Raw genomic sequence first — 14,274 nt, forward strand, 5'->3', positions numbered from 1 at the left:
CAAGGCCTAACTGTGGCTGACTGCAGTGGGAGCAGAGGGTGTGCTGCACATTGCACAATCAAGTCCTAAATGAGCAATGCAAGTCTAGGAATGAGTTCCCCCACCTTTCACTGTAAAATCAGACCCTACTGTGCATTCTCAGGTGTCTCTTTAGAGCATGGATATTTCAAACATAAAACTGGAGTAATAAAAGTTTCATTATTTTCCAAGTTAAGATAACAACCCTCTCTAGAGTCTCTTATTTTATTTTGAGATGAGAATTTTTGTACTGTTCGATTTAAAATGTTAAAAAGAATCCACAAAAATTGTTTACATTTTTTGTCAACATTTCAGTTTTCAGTATTTCCAACCATCTTCAATGGTAAATTATCTTCACCGTTAGTAGTGTTTTGCACATGAATACCCATTTCTCCAGAAGGCGACAAGTAGCATTAGAGCTTAAAGTATATAAATGCTGCTTTCAGTCTTGTGGCACCTCAGAAGTGCTCACTTTAGTGTGCAGTGAGTCTCAAACATTTTCCATTCTTGACCCCAAAATCCTGCCACAGAATCTTGTGCCCCCAAATCTCACTATCTGCTTGAGGGGAGTTTCTAGATTGGGTTTATATTGGGTCAGGCTTGGAGGAGGGAGATATGTGCTGGATGGATTAGTTGCTGGGTAGAGAGGCTGCTGAGTGTGTGCTGGTTGGTTCTAGTGAATTATCTGACATCTTCAAAAATACAAATTTAATAAATGCTTTTTCATTTTCAAACCACCTGTGATATTTTACAATGGAGAAATTTTGATCTCCAGATATTCACAAACATAATGAATTTTTGATACCGTTGATATCCGCCCCCAGACAGCCTCAGCATGAAAAATGTGTTTCTTGGGTTTAAGATAACTCTGGGAAAACAAAGAAATTATGGTTCAGTAATGTTCTGTACTCCGCCTTGTTCTTCTGAATTTTATTAATACGGTGCTCAGGCTTTGGATGCATCTAGCCTCATGTGTGTACATATGTATATTATATAAAACTTGTCTTCGGTCTTTTTCAGTGGTGGATTTAGGGAGGAAGGGCAGCACAACATGATGTTAATCAATATCTGTAAAATCTGTTATTTAAGGGAGAATTCACAGCTTTAGAGTTATGAAGAAAACATATCAAAGTTGTATTATGTGCAAACTGATACTATTCTGAGTCCACTGCAGAGCTCTCCCCTCCCTCCCCCCTCGTTTATGCTTTTTGAATGCCACTCTGAAGATTGTCTCTGGAGGGCAATTTAAGGGTAGAAAGAATTGTCAAACGTCCTCAGCACTGACCTGACTCCACTCCCACTGAAGGCAGTGGAAACATTCCCTTTGATGTCAGTGGGAGCAGAGATAGGCCAACACTGAGTGCTTTTGAAAATCCTACCCTAAATGTGTACATTATGGGCAAGGGGTTGGCAGATTAGCCTATCATTACAAATCCCTGGAAGCATGAGAACAGTAAACCCATGGGATTTGCAGAGGGACAGTATCAGTGTCTCTCTGATTAGAGAGGAAGGGTGGTCCAGTGGTTAGTGCACTAGCCTGGAACTTGGGAGACCTGGATTCAAGTCCCTGCTTTGTCACAGACTTCCTGTGTGACCGTGGCCAAGTCTATGCCTCAGTTCCCCACCTGTAAAATCAGGATAATAGTACTCCCCTGCCTCACAGGAGTGCTGTGAGGATAAATATTTTTAAAATTGTGAGGCGCTCTTATCCTATGGAAATGGGGGCCATGTATAAGTACAGAAGATAGGTAGCACAGCATCATACTCAGAAGAAAGCAGACAGAACTGAGGACTCCATGCAAGTCACCCTGTTGACAGGACCAGCACCTAGCACCCTGTTGACAGGACCAGCATCTAGTGACTGGCAAGAAATAAGGAAAAGATTCTTTGAAACGTTTAACTAAAAAACATTATTAAAGGTAAAGATTTTTTGTATGCATTTTAAAAAAAACTTTCACAAATCTTTGGCTGAACTAGTTTATTTTCTCCTTTTTTCTGTTGTCTTCCTGCTTTCTTCTCCTCCTCAATGTTGGTATTGGTGGAGAGAAACATAGGCAGGAATAGAGCAGCAGCATGGGAAAAATTCAAGTGTGAGAGGCTAGATTTGAAGGGCAAATGTATGTATGTATGAATGAATAGTGAGGAGCATGGGCTCCTAACAGAAGAAACACATCAGAAATTAATAATTGCTTACAGTGTCCCAATTGAAAGTTCATCAGATGTTGTGAGGTCTGGGTTTTCCCATTCCATACTCCACGGAATGTTTTTTTATAGGACAATTCATTCAGTCAAATATGTTGTTCAGTATATATGTCCTTGTACTTTATTTAAGCTCTTCCTTTCTATTGATGTATATGTGGTGTTGTAAATTATATTGTTATTGTATATGGTATGCCACTGTTTGCTAGAGTAATCTCTGGAGGTATTGTTGGAGTGCTGATCCATAGTTAAGCAGGTGGGGAATGGAAATTTAAGTAAGTGTTTTCATTTTAAAGATTTTATATATACAATCCCCCCCTCCCCCAAAAACAACAACAAACAAACCACCAGCTGTGCAAGCTCATGCACAGGTTATCCAACATGGTAGCTAAATGGCCTGGAATCTTTCCATCTAAATGCCTGATCCAATGCCTGTTGACTTCAATAGAAAGACTCCCATTGACTTTAGTAAGCTGTGGTTCAGATCCTAAGAGACCCAGCCCTTCTCTGAGAAACTACCACAACTGTGGTCAGCTGTGGCACCTGAGCTGGATTTTCATTGATGTAAAAGAGAGGGGGTTGCTGCCAGGGTGTACTCTGTTAGGACCCTGCACCATTAGAATTTACTCCCCCACCCCACCCCCCGCCGACTCCTATAATGGCTTGAATTTTACTTCCAGAATATGATGTAAGGTCCATCTTTTTTCCCTGACCTTTGAGAAGATGGATGAGGCAGGGGGTCGTGGGAGAGGGACTCTGGTGGGGATTTATTTATTGAGAATTTTAATTTTTTTGTTGTATTTGCTCTGAATTTCTGAATTGTGTGTGGGGAATAATTGAGGGAGTCTATTTGTTGTAAGAGTCTATGTTGGATTTTTTTTGTTTAAGAGATTGTTAGGGGTGCCCAGAGCTTAGGATGGTTGCTCTTTTGTTGTAGAACATTTAAAAAGATAGATAAATTACATATCTAGATTCACATAAGGACAGAAAAGCTCCAACTTCTGCAAACTGTGGGACGTATTGGCAACTTGCTACAGCTAGTTTGCATAAAAAATGGAATACAACCTGATAGCTCTCATTTTATTGTGCAGGTGGAGATTTAAATTCAGGTTTAGATATGGCATCACAAGCAGTGAAGCAACAATGTTGTCACAATCCATGTTTTAGAATTCAAACATCTGCATTTTGCCTAAAAGCCAGACTTTTGAGACCCTGACATTTTGACAACAAAGTTCAGTATTGCCTTCAGGAAGTGTGTGTGTGCACATGCGTATGGACAGCTTAAGAAAAGTCTTTGCAACCACCAAAGAGGGAAGAATAAAAAAAAATTGCAAAACTAGCCAATGGTACAGTCCTCTTAATGTTGTTAGAAGAAAGTAAATAAGGAAAACAGATAGAATTTTAACATGCTTTTGCTACTCCATGGAACAGAAATCTTCTGAATGTATGAATATATTGAATATTTTAGGAACTAATTCAATATTTTTTTCATTACACATATCCTGATATCTTTTTGCTACATCATAATTACATTCCCTCCTCCCCCAAAAAAGCCCTTAAAATCATTACTTTAAAAAAAAGTAGAACATTTGTTGGAAAGTGGTCTCCGGTTTTACCACTGAACTAGGGGCCGGGCAGGCAGGGAGCCTGTCTTAGCGGCAGCCCCGCTGCACCACCGGAGATTGCAATCGATTGGGAGATCCTCTAGGATCGACCGGTTGGTGATTACTGTTGTAGATACTGTTGCAAGGTGTCTATTTTTGGCATGTGTTTTGTATGTTATTTGTACTGCAGTTGTGCTAGCCACTCTATACCTTACAGACTAAATAGACAAGACAAATGATGACAGTGGAAACAGGCATAGAAAGATGAAGTGTCTTGTCCAAGATCTCATAGCTGGTGAGTGGCAGAGCCAGGAACAGAGCCATGGTCTCCTGACTGTCCACCACACCAATAATCTGAGAAGGCTGAAAATCCATAATACTTTCCCCATTTCCAGAGCAGAGGTTCATAGTTCATCCTTGCAAAGATTTGACTAAATATAAAGCTATGCCAGCTAGCAGCATCAAGAGAAACCACATGCAACATTGCTCCCTGCAGAAGCATCCTTGCTCACATCTGAAGAGACCTGACCTGACTACCATTACTTGCAAGGTAGTACATGCTGTTGCTCCACTGAAGCAGTTGCAGAAGGGGAATGGAATGGTGTGATAGAACTATTGGCTGACAAAGTTTTTAGTGCTGAACTCAGAGAGGGAAAGCAGATGTGACATAGATATGAAAGAAAATTTAAAAAAAAAACTTTTACTGAAGATACAGACTTATACAAGTTCATTGTTGCAATAAACCATATGTGCTTCTTTTGAGGTGTTGCTATTGCATTGTGACAGTTCTCAGAATACCCGGGACTGAGTCAACTTGTTACTCCCCAGCCTCCAGGGAGAGAGACTATTTGCTGGTGCTTAACCGAGTGTCAGCTCCTTGACACCACCAGTCTGTTAGCCATCCAAGCACTCTCCTCTGGGCTAGGCCAGCCTTCATCTTCCCTTGCCTGTTAACAGTAGGTGCACCCCAGTCCCTCAGCCCCTTCATATGTAAATGACTTTCCATTGTGATAACCAAAGAGACAGGTGAATAAACATCTTTGGTCTGACAGGAAACCCGTTTGTCAACTATGCCTTGAACCAGACTTTAAAACATATTCTCAGTATACATCCAGAATTCCTTACACATAGAATCTGTATATACATTTCCCAATGATATTAATGACCAGTGTGACCTTGGTTTTTTGAGACCTCACATGACATTCTTTTGTGAACTGGAGTGTACATACCAGAAGAAGGATATTTTTGTAACTCCCTTTCCAAATGGTACTGAGTGGTTCATGGGTCACAGCCATGTCAATGAGCAATTTTGTATGCTCTGTAGTGTCTGTGTGTCTCATAGAATACCTCAGTTGTACAGTTGTGTGCTATGTAAGTTCTCATATCTTCCCCCAAGGAAAACATGGGCTACAAGAATACTTCATAGGAAACAACATAAAATCAGTGCCCTTGAAAAAGACAGTTGCTAAATAAATGTTCACTTCAATTAAAGCTGAAAGGGGAGTTCACACTGGCATCCATGGGAAAATTACACACACTCTTGATTCTACTTTAATGGGTCACCTAGCAGGAATTATGGCCAAATCCTGAGAGATTCTGACCACCTGCAACTTCCATTTGCTTCTATAAGAGTTGCAGGTGCACAGCACTTTCAAGATCGTGATCGGTGTCAGTCTCTTTTTAAGCTTCAGCACTATCTGCCCCTACTGGAATGTGACCCTACTTTGTAAGCATTAGCTTTACCTCTTGAACTAAACAAGAATGTAGAATATTTGTCTCTAGCAGCAGCAGCAACAGCGCTGACTCCTATTCCATGCCTATAACCATTAAAGCAAGACCAATTGCAAGCTGCTTCTAACATATTAAGTTTGAGCAGTCCCGTTTCCATCAGCTTCAGTAAATCAAGGAAGCAATGTTCTAGCAATCTCTGGACTGGTGATGCAGCACTTTTCCAGTCTAGTAATTATTCGCACTTCCCTGTGGAAGCGCTGGGATTGCTTTTGCTGCACCTGTTTAAAAATGAGTCATTTTCTACTTTTTTGGCAGTCTGTTTATAACATGGGCCTTGTGACTATGATAACTGACAGCTAATGTTTCAGACTTCAAGGAGCAGAGGGCAGAGCCTTCTTGACAGCAGGTCAATCTCCCCTCTCAAATTAGACCAGGGAAAGAATCAATTCTTGCCATCTTCAGCTCATGCTGTAAGAAACCCTTCAAAGATTCCCCTGAGAACTGGAGGAGCAGACAGCCCAAAAGAGTACCCCTTAATAACAACCCATGCAGGTTGGAGACCTGAACACACTCAAATCAGGTGTCTGGACTACACGTAGAGAACTAAACTGACTGTCTTCTGGACATTCTCTTACTGTATTTTTAAACTGTGCCCAGTACTTAGATATCAAAGTGAACAGGGGTTTTATAAATACTTAATTTCCATATTAGGGCAAGCAGAAGTGAACTGGCATCAGCCGGTTTGAACATAATGGTGTTACTGCCAGATAAAATGCCTTCACTTCTTGAACTAAAAAGTATGTAGAGATGCTAGGATCTCAAAAGTTTAAGACTAGCTAGTTCACCTATCCACTGTATTTTAGATGCACCCCCAATACTGATGGTCTCCGAGGTCCATGTTTCTTCTTTTGCCAATTATGTTAATTCAGAATTTTAGGAATCTATCCCTTGTGCACTTATTGATCTATTGAACATTTTAAAATAATTTTCACCTTTGATGTTTTCTCCTCTCCTGTTTCAGCTTATGTATTAGATTCTCTTTTATGTATTAGATGGCAAAATTCATTTTCAAAGTTGCGTATTTGCAGTTGGTTAGAAAACCATTCCTCAGGCCAATGATTTGTGTTTCAGCTGTATTCACCTTGCTCTTAGTATCCAATAAAGGAACAAAAAAGGGGGGAATGGTTTAAATGGGAGCAGATTAGGTAATAAGTCCCTGATTCAAAAAGCTACTTACTTTAAGAACAGGCTTGAAGTTAGGCACTTGTGGTCCCCTGGAGCTCGGTAAGGGGCTATTCACATGCTTAAAATTAAGCATGTGCTTACGTACCCTGCTGAATTGATACCTAAATAAATTCATGACCCTACTCTGTTATGTTCTGTGTGGGAAATTCTGCCTTCTATATTCCTAGACTAGATAATGTGGTAGTTAAGATCCATTTTTGTCCTGACATCTGGGTTTAAGTTGAGGTCTATTTGAATACATTAAGAAAAGCTTTTACAGATACTAAATGGGCCTCATCCTTCTGTCCTGCCCTCTAGTTGGCTCCCTTTGTCTGTTCCATTGTTCTACTTATAACTTCATACAACATATTAGACCCTGTTTATGCTGAGTCTACTGGGATGGTTCTTTTGCTCTGGTGGTTTCAATGATCACTGCAAGGGTTTTATTTAGTGTCTTCAAACTGCACTCTCAAGAGTCTCAATAAATTTTGCTACACTCACATTTTAATGATATGCTTAACAGACTAGTCCCAAGATGATGTGTGGTCTAAAGTAGAGAGTGGCTTATCCCAGGTATCACCATGAGAAAAAGACCAGACCAACAAATTTGACTACTGGTACTAAAATTTTGCATTCTGGGCAGGGCAAAGCCACAACAAGGTAGCACCCCTAAATTACAGAAACAATGAGAGAGCCTTTGGGGGGAGAGGAAATGGGAATCTGTTCAGATTTTTGGAAATAATCCACTTAATCCTAACTCTGTGATCACTTGCCCTTTATAGGCACTATAGTTTAGGAGCCTTTGTGAGTTAAATTTAGTGACTCAGTGCTAGGTTAATATAAATTTCCCATTTAATTATTTGATAATATTGGATAGATGGTCAGTTTTATCAAGGCAGGGCTTTTATTTTATTTTTTTTCCAGAGTTCAGGATTTCACAAACCCAAAGAGAACTTGGAAAAGACAGATGTGATTTTTTCAGTGATCCCACCCCACCACCTCTCATGTGTTTCTTACTAAAACAATTTGTATAAACTTTGATTGGAATTTTAAAATGTGCAGTTTTAGGTTCAAAAGAACCACTGCTAGAAAAGCTTTAGGATGGCTTTTTTCAGAAGCACATTGTCCTACCTCTTCCCATTGAAGTCAATGAACAATTCCACCTGAAAGGTGCTTTATTTGGGCAGTAGATAGCTTTTTATTTTCACTTAATATTGTAGTTATGGTTTAAATGCACAGCAGGCAACTGACACCAGTAAAGGAGAGAACACTCTGCATGTAAATGGAAAACCCCTCAGATATAATATATGCTATTTATAGCTGCTTCTAATTCTAACAATGTGAGATTTTCCATACTTAAGTATTTATTTATCAGATGTATACTAGCAAGCTGCTTTCCACTGATCTTGTTTGCAAACAAAATATCACTTAACGTGAGAACTGTGCCCAGTTACCAGCTGTTGAGAATTTCCATGTCACTATTCTTGATGCTGTTGCTTGACCATCCATAATACTTTTTTTTCCTCCTCATTTTTCAGTTGTCCTCATCCTTTGTTTTTATGCTCGCCCCCGTATCTCAGTACACCCAGAGTTCTCCTACAGCTGCCTTATAGTGACACCTGCTGCCAGAGACAGGACTGGAATAAACATGTTGCCTCTTATCTTTGGTGTCTAATTTTCTGCACCTGTATCACCTGCCAGCAGCTTATCCTGAACATATTTAAGTTTCCTATCTTCTTCCAGTCTCCAGTTTATCACCAGGCCAGGAACGGCCTTCATGCCAGCAATTCTGATCCACATAGTGCTTAAATTGGGCCTGATTCTCATTTACACTAAGGCCTCTTTACACTGCTCTAGTCATTTAAAGAAGACGTAAAGTGGGTGCAAATATAATTTACTCCCAATTTTTTAGGCTCTGTTACATTGCCAGAGTGGTGTAAAACGGCCTCAGCATAAATGAGCATCAGGCCCAATATGAATATTATGTTAGCTTCAGAAATCATGGTAAAGTGATGTAAATTACCCATTGGTAAAGGGATGCAAGAGAAAGTGTGCAAGTGTAACTTGCCTATTAAGGGTCTAGAAGAGGGAAGTGTTGCCAAAAAAGTAACTAATTGGAGGTGTAAGAAGGTTTAGATTCATGTAGCTCACCCACTACTTTAATATTATCCAGCACAATGGAATAAAACTCCAATTCAGCAAGCTACTTAAGCATGTGCCTAGATTAAAACCTGTAAGTAGGACCATTGAATTCAAGGGACAAATCGTGCTACAAGTGAGGCTTGTGCTTAAATACCTATGTTACATACCAAGTCTTTGATTCTTTCAGGTCCCACTTCTCGCTTGGACGTAGTGAATAGTGGTGGCTGCAGGGAGCTGGCTGTAGCTGCCCTATGGCTGGCTGCTTGGTCCCAGCAGATGTTAGAGTTGCAGGAGGGCCGTGGCGCTTACCCCCTGCCCACCTCCCTAGCTCAACCCTGATAATCTCCCTTCATTCCACTTACACCTTGGAATGCTGAGCAGCTGGCATAGGAGGCAGTTTCATCACCACCACCAGCTTTACAGGAGTAGAGATTCCCCCTACGTAGGGGGATTTTTCCAGGGGGAATCCCTGGCCAGTTTAATTTCAATTTGCACTGTATAAATGGTGCAAAATGAACTTAGTGGATAGTGAGTCTTGCTCTTAATGTCCCTTGTCACTCCTGTACAGTTTTGTAGACTCCTTACGCCCACCTACTGACATGTAATCTGTATTGCCTTCCTTGTCATCTGCTACATATAGAGGATTTCAGCCTCCAGGGCTGGCACTGTTTACTTGCATTAAATTGACTCTAACATTTAAGAAAAATAATAATCTGGAGTGTTATCACATAACTTTTGGGGGGCATTTAATTTCACTCTGAATATCAAGGTCTAATTCAGATGGGTCAGTGAGAGTTCAGCAACAAAAGTGATGTGAAGTGTGTCACTTACAGCCCGGTCTCCTCACATTGTTCATCCTCTGAATGCTACCAGTTTGCATCACCTACTTCTCTGCTCCTGCCATAGATACGTTTGCACTTTATTCTAAACTAATCCTTCCCCTAACTGAAACGTAAGGTCACCGATCACCTCCTTTTCAAGTCTCTTATCCAAACTCATTTCTACCCCAGGACCTACAAGCAATCAGCCACTTTTTAATAGTGAAGGGACAGTTGTAGGAGTTGATATTTATTTGTTATTACAAAACATAAATGTTTTGGGCTTTCAGAACATTAGATGGACTTTCACAAGCACTTGCCTTAACTCCACTTCCGTGGAAGTCAATGGTCCCATTGATTAAACTGGGAGGAGAGCTAGGCCAACACTGTGTGCTTTTCAAAATCTGACCCGCTTATGTGTGTGTAATAAATATGTTTATTTGATTTTGTCCCTCTCTCCCTTTCTATTATTATTTGTATTGCAGGACGTGCTAGGCGCCCCAGTCATGCACCCCCTTGTGCTACACAGACACAGAACAAAAAGACAGTTCCTGCCCCAAGGAGTTTACAGTTGTTGCTCATCTTCTCAGATTGTAAACTTGTAAATCATGGGTGTGACTGCAGCTTGAGCAGACATGCCCGAGCTAGCTTTAATGAGCTAGCTTGGATGCTGGAACAGTGAAGCCCCGCGCGCATTTCAGCACTGGAACCCTGAGAAATTATTCAGGCATCTTGCCCGCATGCACTGCCGTGGCTTTACTTCTCTTGTAACCGAGCTAGCTAAATTAAAGCTAGCTCAAGTATGTCTACTTCTAGCTGCAATCGTACCCCATGATTACAGTATAGACATACCCTGTGTCTACCACTATTAATGTACAGTGCCTAGCACAATGGGATCCTGAGTGAGGTCTTTGGGCTCTACTCTGAGATAAATATATTATAAATCATACTGTATTACTTAGACATTACTCAGGCAAAGTTCCTAGGGAGGGTAAGAACTGAGCAAAAATGTTAGGACTGAATGCTGATTTATTAATTTTAGTACACAAGTGAGTTAGTGTTATGTAAATCATATTGATTAAAGCGAAAAAAGTTAGCTACGTTACTGCTGGCTACAAATTTTAAGTTAATAATGAGAGAAACTTCTACTGTTTGTGTGGGTGAAATATATTTTCTACTGTTAAAATAGATAACATATTTTGGTAATACAAAAATAACATTGTTTTTTCCAGCATGAAAATAATCCCAGCAGGGGTAGACATAGTGCACCATGCTAATACCATTTTACTTTAATATAAAGTGGAAACTTAATGTTGTTCGTGAGCTGTTACTACTGCATAGCCAAAACTGAATTTCTGCAAGAGCAAAGCGACTGATGTGGTTACAAACATTATTATTGAAGTTTGCAGTAGTTCTGCAGCCAAACTGTAATAATCATTATTTTTAAGATCTAGCTTTAATTATTTTAATGTTTTTATGGTTACTTTTAGTTATCTTTTGTTATGCAACCATAATTTTTTCTAGTATTTTTGTCTCCAATACAGTGAGCATTATTAAACAATTGGCATTACTTCACCTAATTGCTGAATGTGTGGTATTTTCTTACACAGAGATTAGGAAATACTGCAAATATATCACAGTGACTGTAGCTGTTGTGGGCAGTAAATGTTTCTTTAAACAGTGCCTGTTGTTTAAATAATGTATTTTGGGATGGTTGGCTTCTCCTGGAATGAGCAGAAGAAATAACATAGTTCACTTTCCTGTCCATCCTTCCCTTGCAGAATCACAGATTGCTGCATCCTGGGGAGGGGAGAGGAGTGAAAGCAAAGAAGGTGGACAATCACCCATTCCAAAGTGAACCTCTCTTTGTCCTGCTGGGAGAGGCTTTCTTCAGCTTGTGTCGTACTCCTAGTTTACAGGGAGTTAATTGACCTGGTCACAGGCACCAACTTTCTTCTTTCTGGGCAGATGCTCCACCCCCTGCTCTGCCCCTTTCTGCAAAGCCCCACCCTCACTCATCCTCTTCCCACCTCACCCCACCTTTCCCTCCCCTGCTCCGCCCTCTCCACCTGCTACTGAACAGCTGATTGGTGGGTGCTATTTTTTTTCTGCAGGTGCTCCTGCTATGGAGCACCCACGGAGTCAGCGCCTATGGACGTGGTGGCTCCTCTTTTAGTAGAGTGCTATGGAGTGGTGAGCCAACAGTGGCTTGTTTTCCTAGCTCCATTTCAACTGTGGGAAGGAAGGCAGGATAAGAGAGAGAGAGAGGGTAGGAGGCTGCAAGTTTCCCCATCCTCCCAGATCTGCTGTCCTGTGCAGCTCCCTAGGAACAGATCAGATGAAGGAGTCTTTCAGATGATCGCTTCCTTGGGGCCTCTCCATGTTTAGGTGGACTGGGGAGGCTGATTGCCCATAAATGACTCACCTTCTAATCTTATTGCTTATGAACGATGGATCATTAAATAGTGTTATTGAAAATCGCTAGAAATGATCCCTAGAAATATGTATTAGCTACTTATGCTAAACAATCTGTTCCACCTTGTATTTAGCTGTGACACTCTGAGTACAATTCCCAGAGCTCCGTGTAAGCTTGAAAGCTTGTCTCTCTTACCAACAGAGGTTGGTCCAATAAAAGATATTACCTCATCCACCTTGTCTCTCTAATATCTTAGGACCAGCATGACTACAACAACACTGCATAGAAATGGTGTGGCAATTTTGTTTTATTATGTTTCTTCTTGCCTATTACACTAGTTCCTGTAACACATTTTTTCTAGATTCGTGTGTAAAATATATCCATGCTCAGAGAAAAGATGCTGTCTTTCCTGTGGGTATATTTTCTGTTCACTGTCACTCCAATTTTTAAGTTTTCACAGCAAATTAGAAGTAAAATCATTCTTTGTTATAAAATAGACCCAAGACAGCAAAATTAACAGCAAAAGCTTTCAGTACAACTCAACCCGGAAGCCTGCCAAAAAATCAGTGGGGTCACTGAAAGATTGAGGTGCTAAAGGAGCACTCAAGGAAAACAAGATCATGCAGAGAAGCTAAATGAATTCTTAGCGTTGGTCTTCACTGCAGAGGATGTGAGGGAGATTTCCAATCTTGAGCCATCTTTTTAAGATTACAATCTGAGGATCTGTCTCAGATTCAGTTGTCAATAGAGGAAGTTTTGGAGCAAATTGATAAATTAAACAGTAATAAATCACCAGGACCAGATGATATTCACCCACGAGTTCTGAAGGAACTCAAATATGAAATTGCAGAACTGCTAACTGTGGTATGTAACCTGTCACTTAAAGCTGCCTTTGTATCAGATGACTGGAGGATAGCTAATGTGATGTCAATTTTTTTTAAAAAGGCTCCAGAGGTAGTCCTGGCAATTACAGGCCAATAAGCCAGGCAAATTGGTTGAAACTATAGTAAAGAACAGAATTATCAGGCACATAGATGAACACATTTTGTTGAGGAAGTCAACATGGCATTTGTAAAGGAAAATCATGTCTCACCAATGTATTAGAGTTCTTTGAGGAAATCAGCAAGCATGCCGACAAGGGTGATCCAGTGGATAATGTGTACTTGGACTTTCAGAAAGCCTTTGATAAGTTCCTTCGCTAAAAACTTTTAAGCAAAGTAAGCAGTCCTGGGATAAGAGGGAAGATCCTCTCATCGACCAGTAACCGGTTAATAGATAGGAAGCAAAGGGTAGGAATAAATGATCAGTTTTCACAGTGGAGCGAGGAAAATAGCAGGGTCCACGGAGGATCTGTACTGGGCTGTGCTGTTCATCATGTTCATAAATGATCTGGAAAAAGGGGTAAACAGTGAGGTGGCAAAGTTTGCAGATGATAGAAAATTACTCAAGATAGTTAAGTTCAATTTTGACTGAAGAGTTACAAAGAGATATCAGAAAACTGGGTAACTGGGCAAGAAAATGACAGATGAAATTCAGTGTTGATAAATACAAAGTAATGTGCATTGTAAAACATAATCCCAACTATATATGCAAAATGATGGGGTCTAAATTAGCTGTTACCTCTCAAGAAAGAGATCTTGGAGTTACCGTGTATAGTTCTCTGAAAACATCTGCTCAGTGTGCAGCAGCAGTCAAAGAGGCTAACAGAATGTTAGGAACCATTAGGAAAGGGAAAGATAATAAGACAGAAAATATAATGCCTCTATATAAATCCATGGTATGTCCATGTGCAGGTCTGTCACCCGCTCTCAAAAAAAGATATATTAGAACTGAAAAAAAGTACAGAGAAGGGCAACAAAAGTGATAAGGGGTATATAACAGCTTCCCTGTGAAGAAAGATTAAAAAGATTGGGACTGTTCAGCTTAGCAAAGAGAGGACTTAAGGGGGAAGTGGTAGAGGTCTATAAAATCATGAATGGTGTGGAGGAAGTGAATAAGGAAGTGTTTTGTTAACCTTCTCATAACACATGAACCATGGGTCACCCAATGAAATTAATAGGCTGCAGGTTAAACAAACAAAAGGAATTTGTTCTTCCCACAATGCATAGTCAACCTGTGGAAG

General features: G+C 40.3%; 1 protein-coding gene across 1 annotated transcript in view; it reads left to right on the forward strand.

Moving 5' to 3' along the window:
* TPK1 (thiamin pyrophosphokinase 1) overlaps positions 1-14,274 on the forward strand; it is a 512,062-nt gene that overhangs the window by 170,842 nt on the left and 326,946 nt on the right. Inside the window, exon 4 of the mRNA XM_065399761.1 lies at positions 11,518-11,568. Coding sequence (XP_065255833.1) covers positions 11,518-11,568 — 51 coding nt within the window. The remainder of the gene's footprint in view (positions 1-11,517; positions 11,569-14,274) is intronic.

This window comes from Emys orbicularis, chromosome 2 (genome assembly GCF_028017835.1).
Source record: "Emys orbicularis isolate rEmyOrb1 chromosome 2, rEmyOrb1.hap1, whole genome shotgun sequence".
In the NCBI taxonomy this organism is placed as follows: domain Eukaryota; kingdom Metazoa; phylum Chordata; order Testudines; family Emydidae; genus Emys; species Emys orbicularis.